Here is a 25,747-nt window from a genome sequence, read left to right on the forward strand (position 1 = left end):
CCTGCACGTCTACTAACCACAATAAGAAACATGGTTACACTCTGGCAGTGTCCATCAAAATTGAGCCTAATCCTTTTAAGGCAGATTTCTTCTTCTTTTTTTAAATACAGTCTTGGTATTGAATCATAACTTTGTGGCCACATATTTTTTGGTTCAAACAAGATGGCGGTTTTGCAGCAATTTACGAAATGTCAGACGGAATGTCCTGAAATGCCCTGCCTGCAGCTTTAGAGGACATCCAAAAGTGTGTGCGGTTATGTTGCTGTGGATTATAGTGCAACATAGTTCTGTAGTCAGTTCATAAAATCCTCCTTATAGCTTTTAAGACTATTGCTCTGTTACCATGGAAACCATGCCCCCCCCCCCAAAAAAAATCTGGTTACCACAGGCAGGTGCCTATGAGGTGCAGTATGATTGTTTGTGCCACTGTCTCTTCCCTGACATCGAATGACAAGTGTGATTATGAAGTGACTGCTACACTGGTTTGACATAGGAGTTGCATATTAATAATGAGCAACATGAATGTACAGTACAAACAATTGTATACACTGGGTTAGTTACTGTACCAATTGTATTTACATGAAAACATTGACTGGACCTTAGTGTTACACAGGTAAAAGGACAAATTGTAGTTCAAATACATGATTGCTGAAAGATATTTTGGTATGCTTGTGTATACTGAACTACAAGGAGGCAACGGCGTTTTTGATGCACTGCACCAAATTTGGAACAAAAGACCTTTTGTTTCCCAAGACGAATCACTATAGCATCTCACCTGCACACCCCTCCCTGCAACCACAACCCTACACTAGTTTAAGATTTCCCCCATGACCATTCAAACACCAACTTGTTTCTGCAGGAACCTGTGCAAATGTAGTGGATAGGCAGACAGTTCTCTGGAATGTTTCAAGCTCTCCCATGAAGACCATCCCCACTGTCTCATAAAAATACACATGCATGTGACTTTGACACTCCTGAGCGAATGTTGATCATTAACTCACATCCTACAAATGCAATATTAATCAAAATGTAATGTTTAGAATAGTGGGGGCACATACAACATATTGTAAAGATTTTTTTTGGGTTGACTTGCCCTTTAACACAGCAAGGATAAGCAGTCAGGAGAGGCAGGGCCTCACTTGCACCATAAATGGTAGAAAAGCAACAATGATTACATGGAATTATTTTCAATTTAGGTTCCCTGGTCTTTGCTTTTTAATTATTTTTCTTCCGTTCTTTCTTTCTTTCTTTCCTCCTTTCTTTCTATCCCAATAATGTCAGTGAGTTCATTGTCAAAATTGTTGAATCTGCATTAGGGCTATCAAAGTTAAAGCTTTAACACCTGCTTTAACTCAATAGTTTAAAGCTTTAACTTTGACAGCACTAATATTTTGCATATAAAAAATAAACATGTCAAGTCTAAGACCAAGTTAGCTGCAGTTCATTCCTTCTAAAAATTTCTCAAAACTGGACTACCAATGAAAGCAGGATCTAATAAATAAAGGAAGAACAACACAGCACGTTTGCATTTAATCTTTAAGAACTGTTTATTTAAAATAATAATAAAAATTTATTTAGATTGTTTTTTTTATTTCATCACAGTTCTAATGTTAAAGGTAGGCATGTTTCAGAGGCTTATTTTGATTGTTTTGATGCGCACACGGGACTAATGTGCTATTTCATTCTAAAGTTACTCAATGTTATCGTACTTGCGCGCTGTTTTTTTCTTTTTGTAATTTCACTTTGTTAAAAAAGAAGAGAGAAGAAACCACAATTTTAGACGATTAGCCTCAAAATTCAGTGTTCAGTTAACCTATGGTTAACCTAGAACTGAGGCATGATGTGCTAACCACTTAGACACCATGCCACCTTTTGTAGCGCTGTACAAAATTGATTGTTGTCAATATAAGGGTTCTATCTCGCTATCCATCTATCTATCTTGTGCGCGCACCGCACCGTACAGTACAGTACAGTACAGTATAGTACTCGTGCGCGTGATAGTGTCACCTCGAGAAGTTTCAGCCATTTTTTTCCCGGGGTGTTTGTTGTTTTCGTCCAAGTGAGAGGGAGAGAGGCTGTTCTCAAGTCAACGCGGAGCGGCGCCTTCCGGTGAAAGTAGGGTTGGTGTCAAAGCGAAAGAAACGATCCCAGATCAGTGTGTCGTTCGTGTCACGTCCCCTCCCTCCTCATTCTCGCTCATCTCGCTGCTAGGTGAGCGCTGGCCTCGCGATAGCCGCCTACTGGAATCAAAGCCCCGTTCGAGAAGTGGATGCTGACAGGCGCGCGGTGCAGTCGGTCGGTCATCATGCAAAGGTTATTACGCTGGATCCGCTCCATCGAGCCTCCGAGGAAGCCGCTCCTCTACGACTGCAACATTGGAGACGTCTAGCGAAAAACGGCGAAGCCAACTAAAGTCACCGGCCGTTTTTCGGGGAGGGCTTAGAGCAGGTGTGAACCGTGTGAATCGATGGAAGGCAGCTCGGCGTTTCCTCGACCGACAATGTGCGGGCTGGCTCCACTCGGCGGCAAAGTGGCTTGATGAGTGTCCAAAGTAACAGTGGAAGTGGTGGTGGAAGTTTGGAGGCGACGCCATCTTGGTCGCAGCTCTCCTCCTCCCCAACGATTTCTCAACAACATATAACGGCGACCGCAAAGCTCAAGGAAGGTACATGGAGCTCGACAAGTGCTCGGACGGCTGTCTTTCTCCGCCAAATGTGTGTTTTAGGGAGAGGGGCGATGTGTGTTCTTCGAGCAATGACATTTGTTGGAGTGAAAATGGATGTCAAGTTCACTGACGTTACCGTGTATTGGAAGCCAAACGTCAGCTGTCACTGGTTTTGACGGCTAGTCGAAGTAGCTTCGAGCTATCATGTCTGCACAAAGGCAGCGCTATCTTCAATTTGGCCTGTCGTGTTTGACTGTCGAGCGTCTTAATGACTAGTTTGTTGTCATTAGTGGCATACTTGTCGACGTTTGGAACTGTTAGTTGACCATCTGTAGTTTAATTAAAACAACTCTGAATGTGCGCTGCAATGCTTGTAATGTTGTAAACGTATACTGTATATAGATATGACATTTGTCTAAATGTATTACAGTTTTCGACATGCCCGTCGAAATAAGTCATGGTATTAGTCGGTTGTATTCTACTAGTACAGTAGTTATAACATTTAAAGATGACATTTTTTTAATTCCAGCTGTGAGGTTCACAATTAATTCAATCATTTTAATTATACATGATGTAACCCCTAAAACATATCTACATAATGTATATATGGCATATTTATTATCTGAAGTAGTCCAAATCACACACAGTCCTTTGTCCTCAAATAACCTCGCAAAGACCTTGTGTGTGTGTGGTTGGTTGCTGCTCGAGGGTTTCATAATGTCCATTATTCCTTTTAGGGCATGCCCTGGTGCCAAAAGCTATGTAATGTTGACAGCCAGATAATATCCAATAAGGAATTCTGCAGCATCAATAGGCAGTTCAGTACAGAATACCTGAGCTTCTCTCCCTGGTAAGAGAATGTCATAAGTCAAGGCCCAGGCAGGATGTTTATTTACTGTAGTGGCTGTGCAGCCTGTGACAGGTTTACAAATGTAGTCACGGTGAAGATGTTTTTATTTAAACTTGATTGTTGCCCAATCTGAACTGCCTTACATGTGTCATGCTAGTTTCGCATAGTGCAGTAAGATAACTAATGAGATACAGGTGTTTGAATAATATTTGTTATCGTTTTATGTCGTTAAAATTATCCTCCTCCTCCTGCTATTTCATGGAGTCTGCTGGCGCCTGTTAGAATAGCAGTGTCACATCCCAATGTCAAAGTTGCATGACAGTGCAACTTTTAATGAGCCACCTACTGCCTTTATTTCATCCTCTGTCTCCAAATTCCTTTCCAGCCACTTTCTCCTTTAACTCCTTCTATTTGCCGCACAGTGTCGATTTGTTTTTACAAGTGTAACCTTACTCTGCTGTTGCCTTTGCACCAGGCCCCATGGATGAGCTGCATAGCTTGGACCCCCGGAGACAGGAGCTTCTAGAGGCCAGGTTCACGGGAGCTGTCAGTGGCAACACGGGAGGCAGCACTGGGAGCATGAGTGGAGGTGCCAAGGTAACAGCACACCAGAGAAAGTCTTGTTTTCCTGCGTCACATTGCGGACACAAAGCAAGTAGACACAGGTACAATGGCGGCCAAGCCAGCTACGCAGACTTTTTGTGCAACCTATTTACATTTGAACCTGAGGACTGATAAAGAAATACATTAATTGTCAAATAGCTTAAGTCAGTGATGTTCAAGCAGAAACGTGTTCAAACTCAAACTGAGGCTACACCAAAGTTATCCGGAAGCGAGGTTCACAAAACCTACAAGCTTTCTTCATCTTATTAGGAAGAATGTCTTGCATTAAAAGACAAAAGTGAAATAGGAGAGTGGATTTCAGTTTTGTGCTGGAAAACAGCCAAGTCACACAATAAATAATTGAAGAGTTAATTTGCTGTCAGACATCTTGAGGATGATCTTTGTTTTGCGGTTTACTCACCATGTGGTCATATGTTCACTTATTTTTCTGAATGGTCCTTTGTGCTTGCGTTCAGGGTCTCGCCAACGAGTCGTCCAACCACAGCTACGGAAGTCTTGGCTCGTCCAGCGACAAGGAGTCTGAGGTAACTGACATGCATCATCTATTCTACAGTCACTGTAATATTTCCAATACCAATGTGCAGACCTCCACTAAAGGTGAACCATTTGTCACTTTTGAAACCACTTGGTGTCAGCTTGTGACGATCCCGACGTCATGCTCATTTATTTACCGATTTTCATTTGATTGTTTTATACTTATGTGCTACAAGTATTTGTCTTGTACTGTAATTCTGAATTTTCTACAGCATAGCATACATTTTGTGATAGATTATGGCATTCAAATTCTGGTCCTGCCGCCACCGTCGGAAAGTAACTCCACTGTTAAGCAAGAAAACCGCTTGTTCCGGTTTAGTTTTTTTCCATTTCATTCCCTTGGATCTGCATGATTTGTACCTACATTTTAGGATCACAGATCAGCACAAATACGATTATATATACATACAATTTGACCCTCCATTTATATTACAAATAATTACAGATAGTGGTTTGTAATACACGGTATGTTCAGATCCGACGGTAAGTATTTCTTCTACTTCCCCCTTTTTCTTTTTTCTTTTTTAAATCATCCATGTGTCACTTGTCACCACAATTGATAGGAACCTCCTTGGGCTGCAGTCCCACGTATACAAAATTATAAAACAAATGGTCCCACAAAACTCTGTCTTACCTGAGATAATTAACCACAGAAGTACAAAAAACAGTGGAAGTGGCGCTGATTATAGGGGACTACATGGTCTTTCTTTCAGTTATTCTTCTGCTCGACCCACTTGTTTCTGTCTCTCCCACTACCTACGCGTTTCCCTCTCTTCTCTACATAGAACTCTGATATGAAAAGAGGGAGCTCCCCTGCCTACTCAGTATGTACTCTCTCTTCCTGTTGAAAGCCACCACAGGACTTCTGTTAGGTAAAACTCCGGGGACCTAAGCATTTTCTCTCCTCCTCTGCTCCGTGTCCACTTACAGACCCCAGAGAAGAAGCACTCCGAATCATCCAGAGGGAGGAAAAGGAAAGCTGACACCTATTCAGAGAGCAGTCAAGGTTAGGAAACCTGAAGTGATTTTTAAGCCGTTTTATGTTTGTGATCATCTGTTCTTCTAATTCATCATGCAGGGAAATCTTCTACACGCGGGCCCAAGATCAGCGACTACTTTGATGTGAGGCTTACTTTAGCTTTCGTCACTCTAAAATATTCTCGTTCACTTCAATTTCAAATATAATTCATGATTTTCTTGCGAAGTTCCAGGGTGGAAATGGCTCGAGTCCGGTTCGAGGCTTGCCATCAGCTCGCCGCTCTCCACAGAGTTCACACTCGGCGCCTGGCTCAATTGTACGTGTGTTACATGAGTACTCATTATATACAGAAGCTGAGACTATATGTCATAGCACAGTTTAATACCAGAAGTGCCGTCTTTGCAGATCCGCCAGAACAGCTCCTCCCCCACCAGTTTGTGTTTTGGAGAACACAATCCCAGATCCAGTAAATTTGTCCAGGTACGCACACACACACACACATATGTTTGTTCCCTAAGTCTGGCATATTGTTTGTACTATGTAGTCATTCAACCAAATTGTCCTTTTGTGCTGCATTTTTTAGACAGAGTTAACAGGACTTAAACTCGCTGCTCTTGAGAGTAACAAGAGTCTGGATCTGGAGAAAAAAGAGGGACGAATAGATGATCTTCTCAGGGTGGGTTGAATTTCCACACCCTCGGAGTTACCTTATAACGTATTTGACAGTGTTTTATTTTTGTACTGTATAATCAACCATGCAGATGAACTCTTATCACAATCCTTTGATCCCACACAGGCTAACTGTGACCTGCGAAGGCAGATCGATGAACAACAAAAACTCCTGGAAAAATACAAGGAGAGGCTCAACAAGTGTATCACTATGAGCAAGAAACTTCTCATAGAGAAGGTGTGTATCTTTGCATACGTGCACAGCCACTTCCTCCTCTTGCCTTTTAGGTTTCTCTTGAGATGTGTGCTGACGCTGCACAATGGAGCTATTTGATTAGATTTAGCACATTAGCAGACTCTCAGGCTGGTGCTAATAAAAGACTGAAATAGCAGCAATATATCTTGAATGTTTAAAAAAAAAAAAAGTATTTAGAATTTAATTATAAGTATGGCTATGTTGTTAATAATAATAATAATAATGCATCTGATTGATATAGCGCTTTTCTGTACACTCAAAGACGCTTTTCAGTGGAATGGATACATATTCATGCACTGACACATTCACACTGTGGTGGCGGTAAGCTACTTAAGTAGCCATAGCTGCCCTGTGGCAGGCTGACGGAAGCGTGGCTGCCAGTGTGCGCCTACGGCCCTTTCGCCAACCACCAAACATTCGCACCTTCCATACACCAGTGTGAGTAGCACTGGAGGCAATGTGTGTGAAGTGCCTTGCCCAAGGACACAACGACACATGACTTGGGGAGAGCGGGGATCAAACATCCGAACTTCTGGTTACTGAACGACCGTCTCTACACCCTGAGCCACGGCCGCCACATGTTCACACTGGTCAATTCAGATTTTTTTGCCCATATGCGACATGTATCTGATTTTTATTTGTTATTTTTTATGCAATGTCCTATACACTGGTACGGAGGGGGGGAAAAAACAAAACAACTTTTTACGGTTGATGGGGGGGGGGTGGTATGGATTTTTGGTAATTGGACATCAAATACAAAATAATTTGGACCAATAGCACATATACAGTATAAAACATCCATCCATTTTCCTAACCGCTTATTTTTCACAAGGGTCGCAGGGGTGCTGGAGCCTATCCCAGCTGGCTTCAGACAGTAGGCGAGGTACACCCTGAACTGGTTGCCAGCCAATCACAGGGCACACACAGACGAACAACCATCCACACTCAACAATCACAGGGACAATTCAGAGCGCTCCAGTATAAAACAATGCAGTAAAAAATATTAGTTGAACAGTCCTGTAAGCAACCAGGAGAAATATTTGTTCAGTGTACCCACTCATTTGTGGTTAAAACCAAATGTAGCACTTAACTTAGCTAGAGCAAGGGATAGTAATCAAACATTGCTCTAGCAGGGGTAGGGAACCCTGGTCCTCAAGAGCCGCTGTCCTGCCTGTTTTCCATGTCTCTCTCCATCAACACACCTGATTGATGAACAAGATTGTTATCAGGCTTCTACAGAGCTTGCTGATGTCAGCTGTGTTTGAGGAGAGAGACATGGAAAACAGGCAGGGCAGTGGCCCTCAAGGACCAGGGTTCCCTATCCCTGCTCTACAGGATCAGATGATAGACATAACCCTCCTGAAGGCAGTAATAGCCGCGTTTTCACTGCAGGAACTTCGGGGTAAATTTACGGGGCTAGCCCCGTATGTGCGCGTCTCCACCGCAGGAGCCTTCCCAACCGTCTCCTCTCACTCAAACCATCCATCCACGCCAAGTACATAAAAAAAGCAGATCAAAACGGCAACCGCCACAAGTGTTTCTCTTTCCTCATTGTTCAGATTTTTGTGGCGCCGTGCTTGGGTGACGTCACAGAAACCGCCGCAAGGCGATTACATGTCGATTGAAACTCGTGACTTGCGAGTCAGCCTTTTCAAATTCTTCATCTGAAAGCCTTCTCCTCTCACTCAAACCATCCATTCACGCCAAGTACATAAAATAAAAAGCAGAGAAAAACAGCAACCACCTAAAGTTTTTCTCTTTCCTCGTTGTTGTGATTTTCGTCGCACGGTGCTTGGGTGACGTCACGGGAGAAACCGCCGCACAGTGTTTACGTGTCGATCGGAACTCGTGACGTCGCGAAATGGGTCGTCCTCCGCAGTGGAGACACAGCCAGAAGCGGGCCGGCTGAGAGGACGGTTCCTGTGAAAGTCACTACCCCCCCCCCCCCCCCCCCCCCATACCCGAACGTCCTGTGGCGGAAACGCGGCTATTGTAACCAACAGTCATATTATGTAAATATGATTTACATGTTACAGTAAATAAGTCCCTGATAACGTTGTAACTACTTTGAATGTAATAAAATCTCATTTGTTTGAGTACATCATTTCCATCAAACGCATGGACGTCATAGATAAGCACACAAAGGTATCCAGCTCCGAAATCATAATAGACATGTGTATTGTTGAGCAAACTGCTTTAAAAGAAAATTGAAGTTGCTGTTAAGATCATGATTTCTAATTGCCTGCTTACTTTTTGGACAGAGCACCCAGGAGAAACAGTCATGTCGGGAGAAGAGCATGCAGGACCGCCTCCGTCTGGGCCACTTCACCACCGTGAGGCACGGCGCGTCCTACACAGAGCAGTGGACTGACGGATATGCATTCCAAAACCTCATCAAGTAAGAATCTGTTACCAACTGCATCAAGGTTAACATTTCATGCATTTGGTAGCACAAAATGAATGCATTGGCTGTATGCAGGCAGCAAGAAGGTATCAACCAGCAGAGGGAGGATATCGAGCGACAGCGCAAGCTGCTCGCCAAGAGGAAGCCTCCAAACCCCGCGTCTCCCTCCCTCTCCGTGGCCTCAACCTCTGAACCCAAGCAGAGAAAAACCAAGGTGGTCAACGGCAACGATTCCGACCCCTTCCTCAAGCCATCCCTGCCCCAGCTGTGAGTTGTGCGGGCAGGAGAGTTGGAAGCGACATTTACCCGAACTATTTGGCATGAGCTTTTTGAATTTTCTGTTTTAGATTGACGCTTGCAGAGTATCATGAGCAGGAAGAGATATTCAAGCTTCGCCTTGGGCATCTGAAGAAGGTCAGTAGCATTTTGTCCCCCTTCTGCACACAAAGCTCGCTAATTATGGACAAAAAGGCACGTGTGCAGACGGAAGGCTGAGACGGTTAGAATTAATTGGTGTGCTGTGTGCAGGAGGAGGCCGAGATCCAAGCGGAGCTGGAGCGGTTGGAGCGTGTGAGGAACCTCCACATCAGAGAGCTGAAGAGGATAAACAATGAGGACAGCTCGGCGTAAGTGCAACCAAAATGTCCAAAGAAATTTGCATCATCATGTACGTGGGTACGAGCACAACTTGGCTTACAAAGTTTGGCTCCCACCTCCCACAGGTTTAAAGACCATCCCACGCTGAACGAAAGGTACCTGTTGCTGCACTTGCTGGGCCGAGGCGGCTTCAGTGAAGTCTACAAGGTAACGTCTTAATGGCTGCACCCCGCGCGTCTTTTTGCTACGCGCACTGCAAATTATACAAATGCGTGTTTGCCTTGTTACCCGACAGGCTTTTGACTTGTTTGAGCAGCGCTATGCAGCTGTTAAAATCCACCAGCTCAACAAGAACTGGAGGGAGGAGAAAAAAGAGAACTACCACAAGTAGGCTCTGACTACTTTTTAAATTCCACGACACACACACACTTGTAGACAAACAAAATGATGTTTGCCATGTTTGCCCTTCCAGGCATGCATGCAGAGAGTACCGGATACACAAACAGCTGGACCATCCCAGAATAGTCAAACTGTATGACTATTTCTCCCTGGATACTGACACGTGAGTCACCTTTGACCTCTGGCTGGCTCCTTACCACACTGTGGTTGTTTATACTACAAGTGCTACTGGACATGGCTTTTATTACCGTATGTCGTGATTGCAGATTTAAAGATGACAGTGCACATGGCAACGAAAAGCCATCGTAAAAATCCATTATTAGCGCTTACAGCATGAAGACGGTGGCCGTCACAGAAAACAATACACATGTTGTAGCACTTTTGGAATGAGTAAATAGAACATTCACAGAAAAGTCTGACTCATGTCTGTAAGTAAAACATAAAACCTCAATGCCAGAGTCACACGTACTCAAAATATGACTAATTGCTGATTTTTTTTTTTTAAGTGCATCTGCTTGAAATCTTCTTTTTTTTCCTTACCACTAACCCGCTTCCACCACTTCTCTCTCTCTCTCTCTCTCTCTCTCTCTCTCTCTCTCTCTCTCTCTCTCTCTCTCTCTCTCTCTCTCTCTCTCTCTCTCTCTCTCTCCCTCTCCTCCCCCTCCCTCCATCAGGTTCTGTACAGTTCTGGAGTTCTGCGAAGGCAATGATCTGGACTTCTACTTGAAACAAAACAAGCTGATGTCAGAAAAGGAGGCCCGCTCCATCGTCATGCAGATTGTTAGCGCCCTGCGCTATCTTAATGAGATTAAACCTCCCATCATTCACTATGACCTCAAACCCGGTGAGTGTCTTTTGAAACATCAGTTGACCGAAAGAAAGCATATTAGAATTTTTTCACAGGTTAAAACAGTTCACAGATGCCTTAATAACACGTCAATTACGCGTTTTGGTCGAAATATTCCAAGGATCAAGAATTACAGCGTACTTTAGGCACTTTTTTTCCTAAAATTTACAGTAATTGGTTGTTTAATTTCATGCTCGATGGGAATGCAGGCCTCCAGAGACAGAATTATTTGCATGCACGTGCTTTAAGAGCAAATTTTGCATAAAATGTATTCTTTTAAAGCTTCATTTAGAAAACCTGAAATACTTTGATTTACAACTTTAGCAAACATATCCATGAGATTGCTGAATATGTACAGTATACATATTTGAGGGTAATGTTATTTGTTTTTCATCCCAATCACTATTTGTCCTGTAAATTGTGCCAAATGCTGCAGGTAACATATTATTAGTGGATGGAACTGCATGCGGTGAAATCAAAATCACAGACTTCGGCCTGTCGAAGATCATGGATGATGATAATTATGGCGTAGACGGGATGGACCTCACGTCTCAGGGAGCAGGCACCTACTGGTAAAACATACAAACTCCAGTACCAGCACTATAGTATCAGTTCAATCTCATCAGGGCTTTGGACTCTGTCACCACCATAATATGTGTGTGTATGTGTCCAGGTACCTCCCTCCAGAATGTTTTGTGGTGGGCAAGGAGCCGCCCAAAATTTCCAACAAGGTAGATGTCTGGTCGGTGGGCGTTATCTTCTTCCAGTGCCTCTATGGTCGCAAGGTAAAGATCACGCACAAGCAAATAAACACATCCGTGTCACAATTGTTGCACTGTGTCGCCATGCGGAACTAGAATATTCTTGTGACCTGCGCATATCCTTTTTTCTTTTTTTTTCTTTTAAACCAGCCGTTTGGTCACAACCAGTCCCAGCAGGACATCCTCCAAGAAAACACCATCCTCAAAGCCACTGAGGTCCAGTTTCCCGCTAAACCACAGGCCAGCACAGAGGCCAAGGTGACGCACTCACTGCTTTACATGCACCCAGTACAAGAAATGACATTATTTATGAAGATAACTCATGTATTATTATGGTTGTAGTTTGCAGTGGTGTAGAACAACTGCTTTTCTGCAGTTCTATCATGAGTAGACTGGACACTTCATTAGGTACACAGCCTGATCTATATCATGATACATAGAACTGCGTGGAACAGAAGTATTTTGGTAGTAATCGAAATGTGCCATGTAAATGAAAGGTGCGCTCATCCCCCATTTGCTCGGCAGGCGTTTATCCGCCGCTGTCTGGCCTACCGCAAGGAGGACAGGTTTGACGTGCACCAGCTGTGCTCCGATTCCTATCTTCTCCCTCACATGAGACGCTCCAACTCGTCCGGCTTGCTGCAGCCCACCGCCTCGTCGCTCCCCACGTACTGATTGGCTCTCCTCGGGACCGACTGCACCATCTGGCCACTTCTGGAGCAGTATTGATGGCAATAGATCATCGTTTGTGGATATTTATTTTTAACCCAAGAGCTTCCAGAATGGGTCAATTAGCTAAAGAGTCTAATTAAAGGGAAATAATAGCAAGAAGATGAGGACATGGTGTGATGTTGTGCACTGGCTCTAACGACAAAAGAGGGAAATCAACTCTAATAGAGACACGTAAAGGGAGGAAGAGAAACAAGATGCGGCTTTTGTGGTCTATTTTCAGTAGCTCCTTGTGAGACTTGAACAGTTTGCAGACACGCTGTTCATGCACGCCGCTCAACATGACTGAGTGTAGCTTCATCACAAACACTGGGGCCTCCACGGACAATGACCAAGAGAAGTTAAGATTATGCATCTCATTTTGGGGGGGCCCAAATACAAAATCCAGATAACAAAAAGGAAAAAAAAAATCTGGTGTTGATTTGCACTTGCCATCCAGATAGTTTATCTTCTGGTGCCGTAGGTTTGTTGAAGTACAACAGTCCGCATTTTACAAAGGAAAAGTCAGAATCCGATGTTGCTGCCTTGGAAAAATCCTGCACCCGCCTGAGGTTAGCTGAACAGAACTGAGGACTGGAGCTGCTGGTCTTTGGGTTAAATTCCCACTCACAAGTACAGGAGGCGGCATTCCCCGCTTCCCATCGTCTCACATTGTTTTCCTTCAGGAAGCTCAACTCTTTGCTGCTACAAGTGTTGCTCTTAGTTTGTAATGCGTGAATGGCTTTGGCCTCAGTTAAGTACAAACTTGAATCGTTTTCCCCTTTTGGGCCGTGTGGGTTATTGTTTAGCTTCCATGTAGAGTCTGACATGTTGAGCGTCCATGTCCAGGCCAAAACACGTGACGGGCCATTAATAGAATTCAAGCTCGAAGGGTCGTTGCAGAGTGGTAAAGACTTGATTAGTCTGTTCAACCCGGAGGGCGCTATCATTAATTTTGTGACATTTTAAGTCGTGACTACTCAAAGCCACCAAGGCCAGAAAAAGTCTTATTTATATATATTTTTTTTAAAAAAGAGTATGTTTGACTGAAACACCCCCCCCCCCCCCCCAATTTGTAAAGTATGCCCCTTGGGAGCTGGGAGGAACCTGGGAGGAACCTGGAAGCATGACGTGCATACCTTGTTTAATAACATTTATTGTGTGTAGACAGACGTCAAGCGCAGTCGTGAGTAAGCAACGTGTCGGACCATATTAGCAGGAAGGGGTCAACGCTTGGCCATGCCATTCAAATGCAATAAAGATTGCCTTCAATGTCTACATTCCTGCTGTCTTTGCTCTGTGGGCATTTGAGCTTTATACAACACTGATTTGTCGATAGGTGCGAATAGTTGCTTACATTCCATGCAACTGGCTCTTGACTAATGCGGGCCAAAGGTCTGCTGGGTTACACTAGAGTTCAGTTGCAACCCTAATTTTCATGAATTCATATTTAAATAAGATAAACGATCACACTAGTAGTACTAGAATGGCAGTGTTCTACTAGTACACTGAATTGCCTTACTAGTGAGCACAAAGCGCATACTCATACATTGATGGACTAACTACTCAAACAACTTTGGCTCTCAGTACATTATTTACATTTTATGGTCATAGGACAAGCTCCAGTTGATGCGCAATTGTGAACTCCTGGACTAAAGGCCCAAGGGTCAACTGGACATTGTCTTATCAACTTGTATGTAGTGACTGACGCAAGACCGCCAGCTTTTTCAACATACAACACTGTTGCATAAGAAAGCAGATGCCGCGTTGAAATGTGTTTGGCTTTATTGCTTGCACTTTACATACTGGAGTTTCTTCAGTTTCATTGTTTACAGTGACATCTTGTGGCTGTTCTGTGTAACCCAACTCAATAGAATGATTATTGCCACAGAAGTTGGAACATGTTAACGCTCCCTTTGTCCCCAGCTAGTTACGCCTGGAATGCATGTGATGTGACTTTTCAGCTTGCCTCCGTTTTGTAGTGTACATAAACAACTAGTCAAAGAAAAATAAAACGGGTGGGTGGGCACACTAGTTAACCCAATCAAAGCAATCATTAAAATTTCTTTCAGCAGTTCAATTAAAAAATGAAACGCATAATATACTGTAGCGGTAGATTCTTTAAAAATAGTCTACTCCATTCTAAATTATATTTTAAAATCATTTAGTTATGCCACATTCTAATTTCCTGAATCGTTATATTTTAGGATGAACATTTCCACGCTGTCCTGACAACACATTTTCAACAATTTCACATTTTGAACTGAACTACAGAAATGTTTTTCACAATATTCTACTTTATTGTGATTCACTGATAAATGCCAAGAATACAAGGCTCGACAGAGTTTCTTAATTATGAGCATTTTATATATTCACCTTATACAATGAATGTACCAAGATTAGTACAACAGCGCAGATTCTCTTTTCTGTTAGACCACATGATTGATGATAATGCAAGGCGTGTTTTCTCATACAGTATATAAAAAAGGATTGAATGATTATTTCAGTCAATTCTGGTACACTGATCATTCTCAAACAGAAGGGTGAATAAAAGGAACACGCAGACGTAAATTGCAAAGTGAAGAGTTATTGAAGGCAAGCTGCAGTGTGACCTGTTCCACTGCAATAGAACAATCTGTTTATGAAGACGTGTTCTTCATACACCTCACTCACGCCTGGAATCTCTGACTGGGTGCAGCCTGTCCCTCTTGGCTAAATAAATAGAAAACTAAACAGGAGAGGAAAGGGAAATCGCGCACGTGTGTGTATGTGTGTGTTTTGGTTCGACAGTTGAGAGCGATACATTCCCAGGTTATGACGACGTTAGCGTTGTCTCCTTAGGAGGCTGCAGGTCCGTGGTGTTTGTGACGTCGCCGGCAGACGCCGTGGCAGGTGTCACGGTGACAGAGGCTGGAGGGGCGATGGAAGTGGGCATGAGAGGGGCCACGCCCTGAGGCAGGAGGGGAGTCAGCTGGGAGGGCAGCATGGCGGGCAAAGGGGGCAGAGACGCCAGGCCAGGTATGTTCAGGGGAGCCGGCAAGATGGGGACTGCAATGGGAAAAAGAGGAGTCACGTGATAACACGACTTTTGCATTTTTTTTACAAATCCAAGTACAGTGAGGTTTTTGTTTTTTTGCAGGGCTTGCGAACGAGTCATCATGATGCCGCACTGCATCACAGGCAGGCAGGTCAGCATTTTTCAGCCCGGTTTGCTCTGCCACAGTTTTCCCTCATTAAAAAAAAACATAATAATAATAAATAAAATAAAAACGGATATAATTTTTTTTTAAATAATAAAACAAATAATATATACACAAATAAATAAAAATGAGATTCAAAACAAAAAATTTGGAAATAAACAAATATATAAGAAATACGGGTACAGCAGCACTTTCAATGAAGCTTTGCACTGCTGACTTGGGTACAGTATCAAGTTTTAACCAATAGAGGGTGCTAAGAGACTAACATGGACACAGACCAAGCCTAGCTTTAATGTGTGCATTACATTCACAGGTAAAGGTGATGTTTTAAGTGGCGGTGAGTATTAAGTGACCACTCGATGTCGCCATATCATAGAATGCAGCCGAAGCACATGCATTTCGAAGCACTCACACTAGGGTGGCTCAGAGAGACCACATTTCGCAAGCCTACCACCAATTATTTTGCGTCGGCCGGCAAACGAGCATCTCGGTGAGTGACGGCGAAAGTTGAAAGAGTGAACCAGATTTAGCCGGAGCAGCTAACAAGAGCGGTTAGCGGGAGAAGCCATTAAAAAAAAAATAATAATAATAATAATCTAGTAAAAGCTTGCGAGAGCAAAGCATAAGGTGACAAACGACAGAAGCCCAAATCATGGGACTCAGCGACGACCACCTGCAGGCCCCAGCTGTGGAAGTAAGCGGCGGTCCACCCATTGGGTCCGACACTCGATGCAAGCACCAACAGGTCTAACTACGTTCGCAAAGTTGTCGGACATTTTTTGAGTGCTAGATTTCACTTTTCTTTGATCATTCCTTGAGTCTCCTGACAACCTCACGACTCTAGCTGAATTCTGAAGTATTCGGTTTAGGATTTTCAATAGGTTTTAGGTGAATTAACTCTTTGACTGCCAGACGTTTTCAGAAAAGGGATGCCGTCAGTGCCAGCCGATTTAAGCATTTTGACTGATATTTCAAGGTCCACAGAAAATGTTGTTTGGACTATGGAAACACACGTACTACCAAATGAAAGATTGGACTTTCATCTTTCATCAGAAAAAAAAAGTTTGTTTCTACCTTATTCCGTTCTTTAGTAATCAACAATAGAAAATGGTTAGTTTGACCCAATTTCGCCTGTTTTGGACCAAAATACGGAGAAATCAAGCTTTTAGTGAAACGATATTATTTCATGCATTCTAGTGAATTTTACACTTCTTTTTGTCCATGAATGATGCCACAAACACCTAAATAGTGCTTTACTTCTATAAAACACTACCACCAAGAATGAAAAAGTGTTTTTTGATAGCAAAATACATTTATTTACATTCAACAGTGTAACAATTTGACAACAATTTGGCAAACTATTTACAAATGTGTGCAACTGTGGTACTATTTACAATTATGTGGATGTTTCAACGACAGTTTTCCTTTTTGTAACACTCTCCTGCGTGCAAGGAGACGCAACAGCATTTGCACAACAGATTGCCTCTTCGCGTGCTCCACTTTCTTGCAGGCCGTTTTTTCCGGGGAATAGCAAGTATATACTGCAGTGTGTGTTGCCATCAAGTCTAATATCAGGATCATGCTACGGTTACGTTACGGTGGTGTTACGTTGTGGCTTCCTCATGTCCTTCAGTTGCTACACCGGGTTGTAAGAGATGTTTTGATCCATTTTATCCACTCCATTCATGGTGGCATCGTAGTCCAGAAACAGTGTCTTCTCCGTGATCAGACTGTACCCGCTCCTCCGATGAATATGCATTGGACTCGGGGTACTCTTCATTGTCCGATCGAATGTCCGGTCGGTTATTGTGCGCGTTTTCCGGCCTTAGCAGCGGTAGCCGCGGTAGCCGCGCTTAGCCGGTGAGGCTTACTACGTGATCATAACAGTCGCGTCAAGGCTTCCAACTTTGGCGTCAAGCTCGGAGTCATCATCATCATCATCATCAATCTGCATTGGTCGATGCCAACTCTCCATCGCCCGATCGAATGTCCGATTGTGTAGAAGTACCCGGTCGGTTATTGTGCGCGTTTTCTGGCCTTAGCAGCGCTAGCCGCGCTTAGCCGGTGAGGCTTACTACGTGATCATAACAGTCGCGTCAAGGCTTCCAACTTTGGCGTCAAGCTCGGAGTCATCATCATCGTCGACATCAATGCGCTTTTTAGTATTGATTGATGCTTTCCGTCTTTGAAAAAAATGCTCAAGCGTGAGCTGCTTGCAACCGGTTGCTTGGTCAGCCATTGTGGCTTCATCAGTCATTGTCTCCTCAACACTCTAGCTCCGCCTAACGTCTTCTACTGACGCCCACGGTGGGCGGCCCATCCAACCTTGTGCAAAGAGAGTCATCGCTGCCCTCTAGGGGCCAAAACGAGTCTTTTACTAATCAGATCTGCCTGATACTTTCAGCACAGCTGCCCAAGGCTTTCCTGCACCCGTTTTCAAAAAAAAACAAAAAAAAAAAAACATAGGGGACGTCTTTTAACGTCCTCGGCGCCCTTCCCTAGGTTTATGCTAAACGTTTTATATTGTTTATGGCGGTCAAAGAGTTAATGAGCACACACTCACACAAAAAAAAGAGAGCAATGATGATGACATGTCCAATCGGTAAGAACAATACTGAGCTCTCTTGCTAAAAACAATTTAATAAAAAAGGACATTTTTTTGCATATTATTAAAATATATAGGTTTAAAAAAAATAATTACATTAATTAATTGTTCATCACGAGATGGCGCTAAATATTACACACTGTCAGTTTAATACTTGTTTAGTCATTTAAATGTATTTTTCTTCTTTACATTAAACCACAGTTATTCTCTTTGTAAAGTGCCTTAGTTACCATTTTTTCTGGAACGGCTTAATTATTGTAATATTGTTTTGTTTTCAAGTCATACTTTTTGGAATAGATAAAAGGTTCTAATTTTGTTGCTCGGGATCAAGATGCCACTAATTGTGCGAATGCAACAATTTTATATTTGCTCATTTTGCTGTAGCTTTAGCCTAAACAGCAATAGAAGAATCTGTCAGCTAATAACTGAGAATAGTGCTGTTAATATGCAAATCTGCAAAAGCCGAACCCCTAATAAGTGAGGAATGACTATACATTGTAAAAAAAACAAAACTGCTGTATAGCTGGGGTGCGAACGATGAAGGGAAATATTGCAGTGGAACACTGTACATGAATAGCCGAAACCTCCCTGCAAGTATCGACTTTGCTGTGTCAGGATGCCGACAGGATGTCACATGTACCTGTGCTTCCGGCTGACATTAGTGTGCCCGCTAGTGAGATGGCGCCAAGGTTCGGAAGCGGCAGGTTGAGATTAGGAAGGTTGGGCAGCGGTGGTAAGCCACTCGGGAGGGGCATCAAACCTAAAGACAAAAAAAATAAATCATGTCATCGTTATTCAGCCTGTTCCTTCCACTCAACATCTGCAAAATTGCTGAAAAAAAAAAAAAAAAAAAAAAGACTTGATACTGTCGAGTGAAAAACAAAACAACAAAAATGACCCACCTGGTAGCGTGGTGGCGGGGTTGAAGCTGGCCGTGGCGGGATTCAGGGGTGCGAGGGGGCTGAGAGACGGATTACAGGTGGGCAACAGAGGGACCGTGGGCAATCCTGGTGAGGGAGGGACGAGTCAAATTCACTTTCCACATCAGATTCAATGTTGTTGTGATGTCATGAATAAGGCAGTACTCACCTGTCTGCAGTTCGCTGGGCATGGTGGGCGGGGCTGTACTGATTGACAGGCCTGACAGTGAGTCTTCAAGGCCGGTATGAGGCGGGGTCACGGCTGACAACTGGACCTGAGCAATTATGGGTTGATTCTTACAGCTGCTAAAAGACATGATGCCCCCCCCCCCCCCCCCCGCTTGTAGAAGTTGAACGTTCATATTATTGACCTCAGTGAATCCATCCTTCAGCGGACTGACGGCCTCGCCAGAAGCGTTCCCGGGGAAGCTGATCTTCTTCCCCTCCTCAAAAGGCCGCGTGGGAATCCTGTGCAGGTATCCGTAGCCAATCCCGCATCCCAGGCTGTGGCGATGGGAGCAAAATGAGCCAAACAAGGATAACTTTTGAAGTCAAACTTATCGGAGATGAGCCGGATTTCAGGAGAAGATCATGACAGACGACGGGTAATTATAATAGTAAGGGATGCTTTCTGCACTCAATAGCATTTACTTGACTTCATTTGGCTTTGGCCATCAGCGCCTTTTGTAGTCGAATTACACTTTACGATGTAAGTGAGGCCCTTAAGCAAAAAGAACAATCGTGTTTTACCGCCGCTACTGCTTTAATTAAATGACTGTGAAAGGGTTTACCCAAAGCATCCTCTTGATTTGTCTACAAGTCCAAAACTACAAATGAGATGGAATGTTTTGCGTTACTGCTTGGAAAAGCCGCTTGAACTAACAACATAAGCTATAAACAGACTAATTACCTCCTCGGTTTGTTTGTTACTAGCCTAGTTCAAGATGTTTTTTCTAATTGGAACCTTCATCCGTACAGTGTTGTCATGCTCCAAACACCAGACTAGACTTACTCCAAGTAAAAAAAAAATATATATATATTACACACATACAATACAGAGTGACGAGACTGTGTGGCGTTGATAGGTGGGATTTGAATATTCACATGTAAACAACATGACAAATGAGATGTGTATTTTGATGGGAATATCTACGGCTGAGCAATTCATTAAAATTGACATCGCAATGTGCACCGCAATCTAAATGATTATGCAAATTGTGTTTTGGTCTAATTGTTATGAACAGTCTACTACGCAAATGGAAGTCAGGATAATTTTCAAGTCATAATTTGATTATTTTTAAACCAACCTCCCAACCCTAATAGCTATATTTCAAGACGTTTTATAGATTGTAAAGAACTGAACATAGTCAGTTGTTGAATTTGCAGTAATAGGAGGTGGTATCAAATTCTATTTAAATCAAGAACATCTTAAATCAAGCTACATTTGAGCATAGAACAAATTATTTGATAAAAAAAAAAAAAATCACAATTAGATTATATTTTCAACACAGTCTTGCCGTATTCATGTAAGACATTTTTATTTTCTAAATATTTGAGCATGGATGAAAACCGTGATGACATTTTAAACGTTGTATACTGTAATTATCATTAGTGTGTGGGGGGAGTAAACTTCTTTGAATTTTGTGGCGCAGCGCGTTATTAGCGATCGCATCGGCAGAAAATTGGATGAAAGTCTGTGTTATTGATAAGCGCCCCACCTTGCTGGAAAATCATGACGTAACTACAGGTGGCACCATGTAAACAGATAAGACCCTTTGTTGGAAAGCCTTCGTCTTCATCAAGCAATGATACGCGGGGCTTCAGTGGCCTGCTCGATGATTCAGTTCATTAGTTGCCCACAAATGCATATTTTGCAGTATTTTGTTTATTTGTGCTGCACGTGCTTTTTTTTTTTTGAGCTGTCAAACGATTCCATTTTTTTTATCAGATTAACTCATTCACTTCCATTGTCAAAAAATCATTTGAATTATTTTTATTAGTTTAACATTTTTTCCCCACTTATGTTAACAAGAGTATGAAAACCTAGAAAAAAAATATTGTACATTTAGAACAGATATTGAGTTAACTATTGAAGTCATGCTATTAATTTTAATCGCCTGACGCCCCTAATTTTTTAATAATCTTTAAAAATTAAAAAGAAATGTCTAGGTTTTCATACTCGTGTTAACAAAAGTGTGTGTGTGTGTGTGGGGGGGGGTTAAAACTAATAGAAATAGTTTAAATGATTTTTTGACGTTTATAGGCGTCAATGGCAGTGAATGCGATTTTTTTAATCACCATTTTTCCCACCAAATTTGAAGAGCACCGGTTATGTGTTAATTCTTTCGACATTTAATGTTATGAGGACGTCTTCACCATTGTTTGACCCACTGCGCACGCTCATCCTCCTCTATTTCTAATCAGTTAATTACTTGCATCATTTAAAATGGGAAAAAAATGACCCCAATATTTTGACATGAACAAATATTCTCAATGTGATACACGTACATTTATTAAATGCACGTAATTATCTTTATTGCTAAAACACAACCTGTGCTACCTTAAACGTAGCCATCCGCCGTCACGCTAAAGGATAACCTATGGTCAAAATTAATAGTGCGATTAATCTGCGTTATTTCATGATCAATGCGATAATTTTTTGTGAATAATTAATCAGTTAACACTTGAACTTTGACAGCACTAATTTTTTGTATACATACAAGTATGTATTTTTTGTAATCAGTATTTTTCAACTGAACATTGTTACCTTGTAGATACACAAAAGTAAGGCAATGTTTTTGGTGTAACTTGTTTGTATTTCTTTTGGCAATACTGTACCACGAGACCAACAATAACCGTGATAATTGTCACTATAGTCTAGTGGTGCAACGCATCACAAAAGCCACGGTTCGGATCAGCCACAAAAAACAAAAAAAAGATAAATATTACTTTGTAAAGCACTTTTTCCATTAAATTAACAACAACAAAAATATATTCAAAATGTCTCATATAGCAGTGTAGGATTTAGTGTCTTCATTTATTTTGTAAAACACCTTTACCCATTAAATAAATAATAAATCTATACAAAATGTCTAATATAGCCATTTAGGATCTCAACTTTTAAGTGCAATATGCAATATTTTACATGGTTATGTGTAAAATAAGGTATTAATGGCTTTAAGTTGTGTTCGTATAATCTAAACAGCTAAGTTTGACATTTTGCGTTGAATGTTTTAGGTTATAGCATGGCTGGCCAAGTTGGGTCCTCGGGAGCCGCTATCCAGCCCGTTTTCCATGTCTCCCTCTTCCAGCGCAGCCGAATGTAATGATCAGCTCATCAGCAAGCTGTGCAGAAGCCTGATGACAATCTTGATCACAAATCAGGTGTGTTAGTGGAGAGAAACATGGAAAACGGGCTCTCGAGGACCCAACTTAGCCACCCCTGGGTTATGCAGAGCCAGAAAAAAGGCCAAAGTGACACAACAACCTAGCTCATGGGTGCTAAATCAATGACGCGGCCCACCTTTCGCATTTTCGCCAAATGCTTTATGAGACAAAGCCTCGCGAAAACACACAGAACGAGAGGGCCTGCCTGTGGGCGTCGTCATTGACAGGAAGTGACAATTAACGCCATCTACTTCTGCGCCAAAAAGGCTTAATCAAACAAGTGCGTATTACCTTCCATCTCCTCCCCAGGCACTGTTGGGCGTGATGACCACCTCTCTGCAGTTGTCTGTGTCGGTGTTGTATACGTAGAGCTTCAGGCCCTTCCCCTCATGGCTCTCGATCAGGGAGAACAGGTCCTCGGACTGCACAGAAAAACAACAACACATTATAACCATGCGGGAAAAAACCCATAATGACTCGATAGCCCACCTCGTTCATAACTGTATCAGCTCCAATGATGTAGTCGGTGTGTGGCCTCAAACCGGCGAGGGCTGCGGGTGAATTCGGCTCCACTTCCTATTAAGCGCGCAGCAAGTGAGCGTTAGGCGACATTAACAAGTCAGCCGGGATAGCGAGGTTAACGTACCAGAACGTGCCAAACGTTCTCATTGGCTCCTTCAAAGCTGCAGAAGCGAATGGAGACCCCGAGCAAGCCCTGGCCCCCCCACAGGTTGCTGGGGGTGACTGTGGACTCCCGCAGCTCCAGAGTTTTGGAGGAGTACACCAACATCTTGACTGGTTTCTCCACACTGGCTTTCAGGAGGTCCTTCAGGGTGTCGTTGTCTTTGTTCTGTGGACCGATAGGGATATACAATATATTGAGTATTTGTAAACAATGAGTTTTTATTTCACCTCTCGCGAGAGGGTCTGAAATGAGTCCCCTGCCATTCATGGGTGTTCATTGTCGGTTTGTTTAGCAGCTTGAGTCTTCTCTTGCACGTTCCACTGTTGACTTACCAGTCGGGTGTTATTGATGGAGACAATGAAGTCAAAAAACGGTTCTAGTCCTGCTCGGTGACCCGGGGAGTTCTCCTGTACCTGCAAGACAAAAAGTAGGGATGCGCAGAAAAGTCACTCAGCACTTGGACCACCGGATTGCGTAAATGTTTATCTCAGTCAGAAAGTACGAAATCTCGCGTTTGAAAGGAACACTTAAGATGACAAATTGATTGTAAATGTAAAAGCGAATGTCAATGATGGCATACAACGGACAAGATTAGCATTTAGCACCACGACGCTAAAACTAAAATAAGCATGGAGAATCAAACAACTAACTAAGAATATCCATATTTATATGCACATTTTAAATATTCTGCATTACATGAATAAAGCGTCCACACACTAAATGATGAGAGCATTCCGTAAACCAGCCTGGCAGGTGTCATTCACTGTAGCCGCGTAGCATGTAGCTTTTAGCATACTGCAATGCCTTCAGACAGGCACATTTTACAAGTTGCCACTTGTAAGCTCAAGAAGCAAACACATAATACACGACTACAACACTCCATGAGAGATTTGTGCTTCTCCGCCACATAGGCCCGACGTGACATCCAGCTTCCGTGTCAAGTGCTGGTAAATGAGCAATGCTAGGCTAAATGCTAGAAGCAGGATATCCCTCAGGATACGCACGCAAGGAACTCACCCGGAGGACGTGGTAGCCCTCTGAGCCACCGCCCGGTATCTCCACGCTTTGCGTTCCTCCCATGATGTCGCTGTCTTAAGGCTTTTGCAGGTTTTGTGGCAAACTGATACCGAGGAACGATCAAGTACCCGACTACTTGTACTCACCGGGTACACGTCGTCAAATGGGTAGTCACCTGCTGCGCATGCGCCGTTACGTGGCAGGAAGTGCAGACGCCACTGTCGGCATAGATGTAATGCATTGTACAGTACAGAACAATAGGTTTGAACACGTCTTATTTTTCTAACTTGTTTTAGCTTCTTTCTTTTTCTTTTTTAAAGTGTTTTAACCTCACGACAAAGAATATTAGTTGTCAACTATCCCTTGGGTTGTCTACACTAACACATTATTATTTTATCATTGTAATATGTTTGCAATGGTTTCAATATTGTTAACATCTAATTTTCTTTCATATAGTAATATGTTTTATACACGAGGCACTATTTAAGCTTTATTTAAGTCTTGTGAAGATCTATTTTTTTAATGTAAATTCCATAAAATTGAAAAAAGTGGTAGAGAAAAAAAAAATTCACCAAAGCATATCATCGTTCATTGTGCCAATTAACAAAAATGTATATTAAAGGTATTTTATTAGATATTCATTATATTTTATTAGATATTTATTTTAGAAATATTCCGATTATTCTGACTGATCTAGTTGTGGCCATCAAGTTGGAGGAGCCCTCAATGAATCACACACACACACCAAATGAGAGAAAAAAGGGAAAAAAATCCACACAAAATGATGCTTACAACAAACTTTATTACCGTTTCTTAAATGTTTTTGTAACTTTGCACATCTTTCACATGCTTTAATTAACACTAACTACTGAATGTTAGTTTCCTGAAGAGGTTCCTTTGCCAAGTCTACGCTTCTCAACTCATGAGCAGCATGCAGTTGCTGGCTAGGGTTTAGTAGTCGTAGTACAGTTTTATTACTACGGTTTAATGAATTGGAGTCTTAATTAACAATTAAATGAACAGTTTAACAGTTAATTTACAGTTACAGTCATCTGGAGGGATTTCGTTAACCCCAGGCACTTTCGAACTTTGTCCATGTCGCGTCTGGGCTACTCAATTTCGACCAGATTGATCTTACTGACTCAGATTCTGCAATAAAAAAAAAATATTTTATTCTACATAAACAGAACATATTTCCTGTAATCGTAAATGATATGTGTTTGTCGCCACATAAGCAAGTTCTTTTCACCTAACTGCCGCATGGAGCAAACCTGAATTTCCTCTAACAACTTGAGGGACCTGGCCCACAATGACAGCCCATCATAGGTCACAATGACAAGCTAGCTGATCAGGTCTTGAAGAGGCTGCTACTTTGTTGGTTCAGGGGTCTCAATGGATCCTTAATGGCGCCTCAAGGCTACTTTTTTATTATATATATATATATATTATTATTATTTTTGTATCACTCCTGGCTCTAAGACCATTGAATAAGAGTTTGGGAAAATTGCATCACATTTGTTTTTGTTAAGTAATAAGTACTTAAAGGATTTTTGTATGATGCGTGACCACATCGTGATTATAATAATTATAATTGATGTATTTATTTATACATTTTAAAAAAAAGTAGTCATTGAGGAGAT

At 42.3% G+C, this 25,747-nt stretch overlaps 2 protein-coding genes across 5 annotated transcripts; one reads left to right on the forward strand and one right to left on the reverse strand.

Moving 5' to 3' along the window:
- The first annotated feature begins 2,164 nt into the window (after window positions 1–2,164).
- Window positions 2,165–13,569, forward strand: LOC147182021 (serine/threonine-protein kinase tousled-like 1-B). 4 transcript variants are annotated; one of them, XM_086098580.1, is made up of 22 exons: window positions 2,165–2,665; window positions 3,991–4,112; window positions 4,595–4,663; window positions 5,459–5,497; window positions 5,604–5,679; window positions 5,752–5,795; window positions 5,885–5,968; window positions 6,058–6,132; window positions 6,236–6,328; window positions 6,449–6,559; window positions 8,839–8,975; window positions 9,057–9,248; window positions 9,329–9,395; window positions 9,510–9,607; window positions 9,704–9,785; window positions 9,874–9,965; window positions 10,051–10,140; window positions 10,652–10,821; window positions 11,261–11,396; window positions 11,498–11,609; window positions 11,736–11,843; window positions 12,111–13,569. In XM_086098580.1, the coding sequence occupies exons 1-22, from the start codon at window positions 2,539–2,541 to the stop codon at window positions 12,258–12,260; spliced, it is 2,274 nt and encodes a 757-aa protein (XP_085954706.1). In that variant the 5' UTR covers window positions 2,165–2,538; the 3' UTR covers window positions 12,261–13,569. The 4 variants fall into 4 exon arrangements, with proteins under 4 accessions (XP_085954706.1, XP_085954697.1, XP_085954715.1 ...); XM_086098571.1 differs by having other exon boundaries at window positions 2,166–2,665; window positions 5,879–5,968; XM_086098589.1 differs by lacking the exon at window positions 5,459–5,497 and having other exon boundaries at window positions 2,166–2,665; window positions 5,879–5,968.
- A 491-nt stretch (window positions 13,570–14,060) lies between these two features.
- On the reverse strand, window positions 14,061–24,277 carry gorasp2 (golgi reassembly stacking protein 2). The gene is made up of 10 exons (XM_086098633.1): window positions 24,108–24,277; window positions 23,423–23,503; window positions 23,052–23,255; window positions 22,895–22,981; window positions 22,697–22,827; window positions 19,390–19,522; window positions 19,188–19,293; window positions 19,001–19,105; window positions 18,739–18,858; window positions 14,061–15,341 (listed from the first exon to the last, which is right to left on the reverse strand). The coding sequence occupies exons 1-10, from the start codon at window positions 24,168–24,170 to the stop codon at window positions 15,106–15,108; spliced, it is 1,266 nt and encodes a 421-aa protein (XP_085954759.1). The 5' UTR covers window positions 24,171–24,277; the 3' UTR covers window positions 14,061–15,105.
- Window positions 24,278–25,747: the final 1,470 nt, after the last annotated feature.

This window comes from Leptonotus elevatus, chromosome 1 (assembly GCF_054856555.1).
Source record: "Leptonotus elevatus isolate MCC_2025b chromosome 1, RoL_Lele_1.0, whole genome shotgun sequence".
NCBI classification, from domain to species: Eukaryota; Metazoa; Chordata; class Actinopteri; order Syngnathiformes; family Syngnathidae; genus Leptonotus; species Leptonotus elevatus.

Bases quoted from the DNA above. Each gene is read 5' to 3' on its own strand.
- LOC147182021 (XM_086098571.1), top strand. From the start codon at position 2,539: ATGAGTGTCCAAAGTAACAGTGGAAGTGGTGGTGGAAGTTTGGAGGCG. The intron at 9,608-9,703 runs GTAAGTGCAACC...CACCTCCCACAG, and splicing joins AACAATGAGGACAGCTCGGC to GTTTAAAGACCATCCCACGC. The intron at 11,610-11,735 runs GTAAAGATCACG...CTTTTAAACCAG, and splicing joins AGTGCCTCTATGGTCGCAAG to CCGTTTGGTCACAACCAGTC.
- gorasp2 (XM_086098633.1), bottom strand. From the start codon at position 24,170: ATGGGAGGAACGCAAAGCGTGGAGATACCGGGCGGTGGCTCAGAGGGC. The intron at 19,106-19,187 runs GTGAGTACTGCC...CTCCCTCACCAG, and splicing joins GCCCAGCGAACTGCAGACAG to GATTGCCCACGGTCCCTCTG. The intron at 18,859-19,000 runs GTGGGTCATTTT...TTTTGTCTTTAG, and splicing joins CCCCGCCACCACGCTACCAG to GTTTGATGCCCCTCCCGAGT.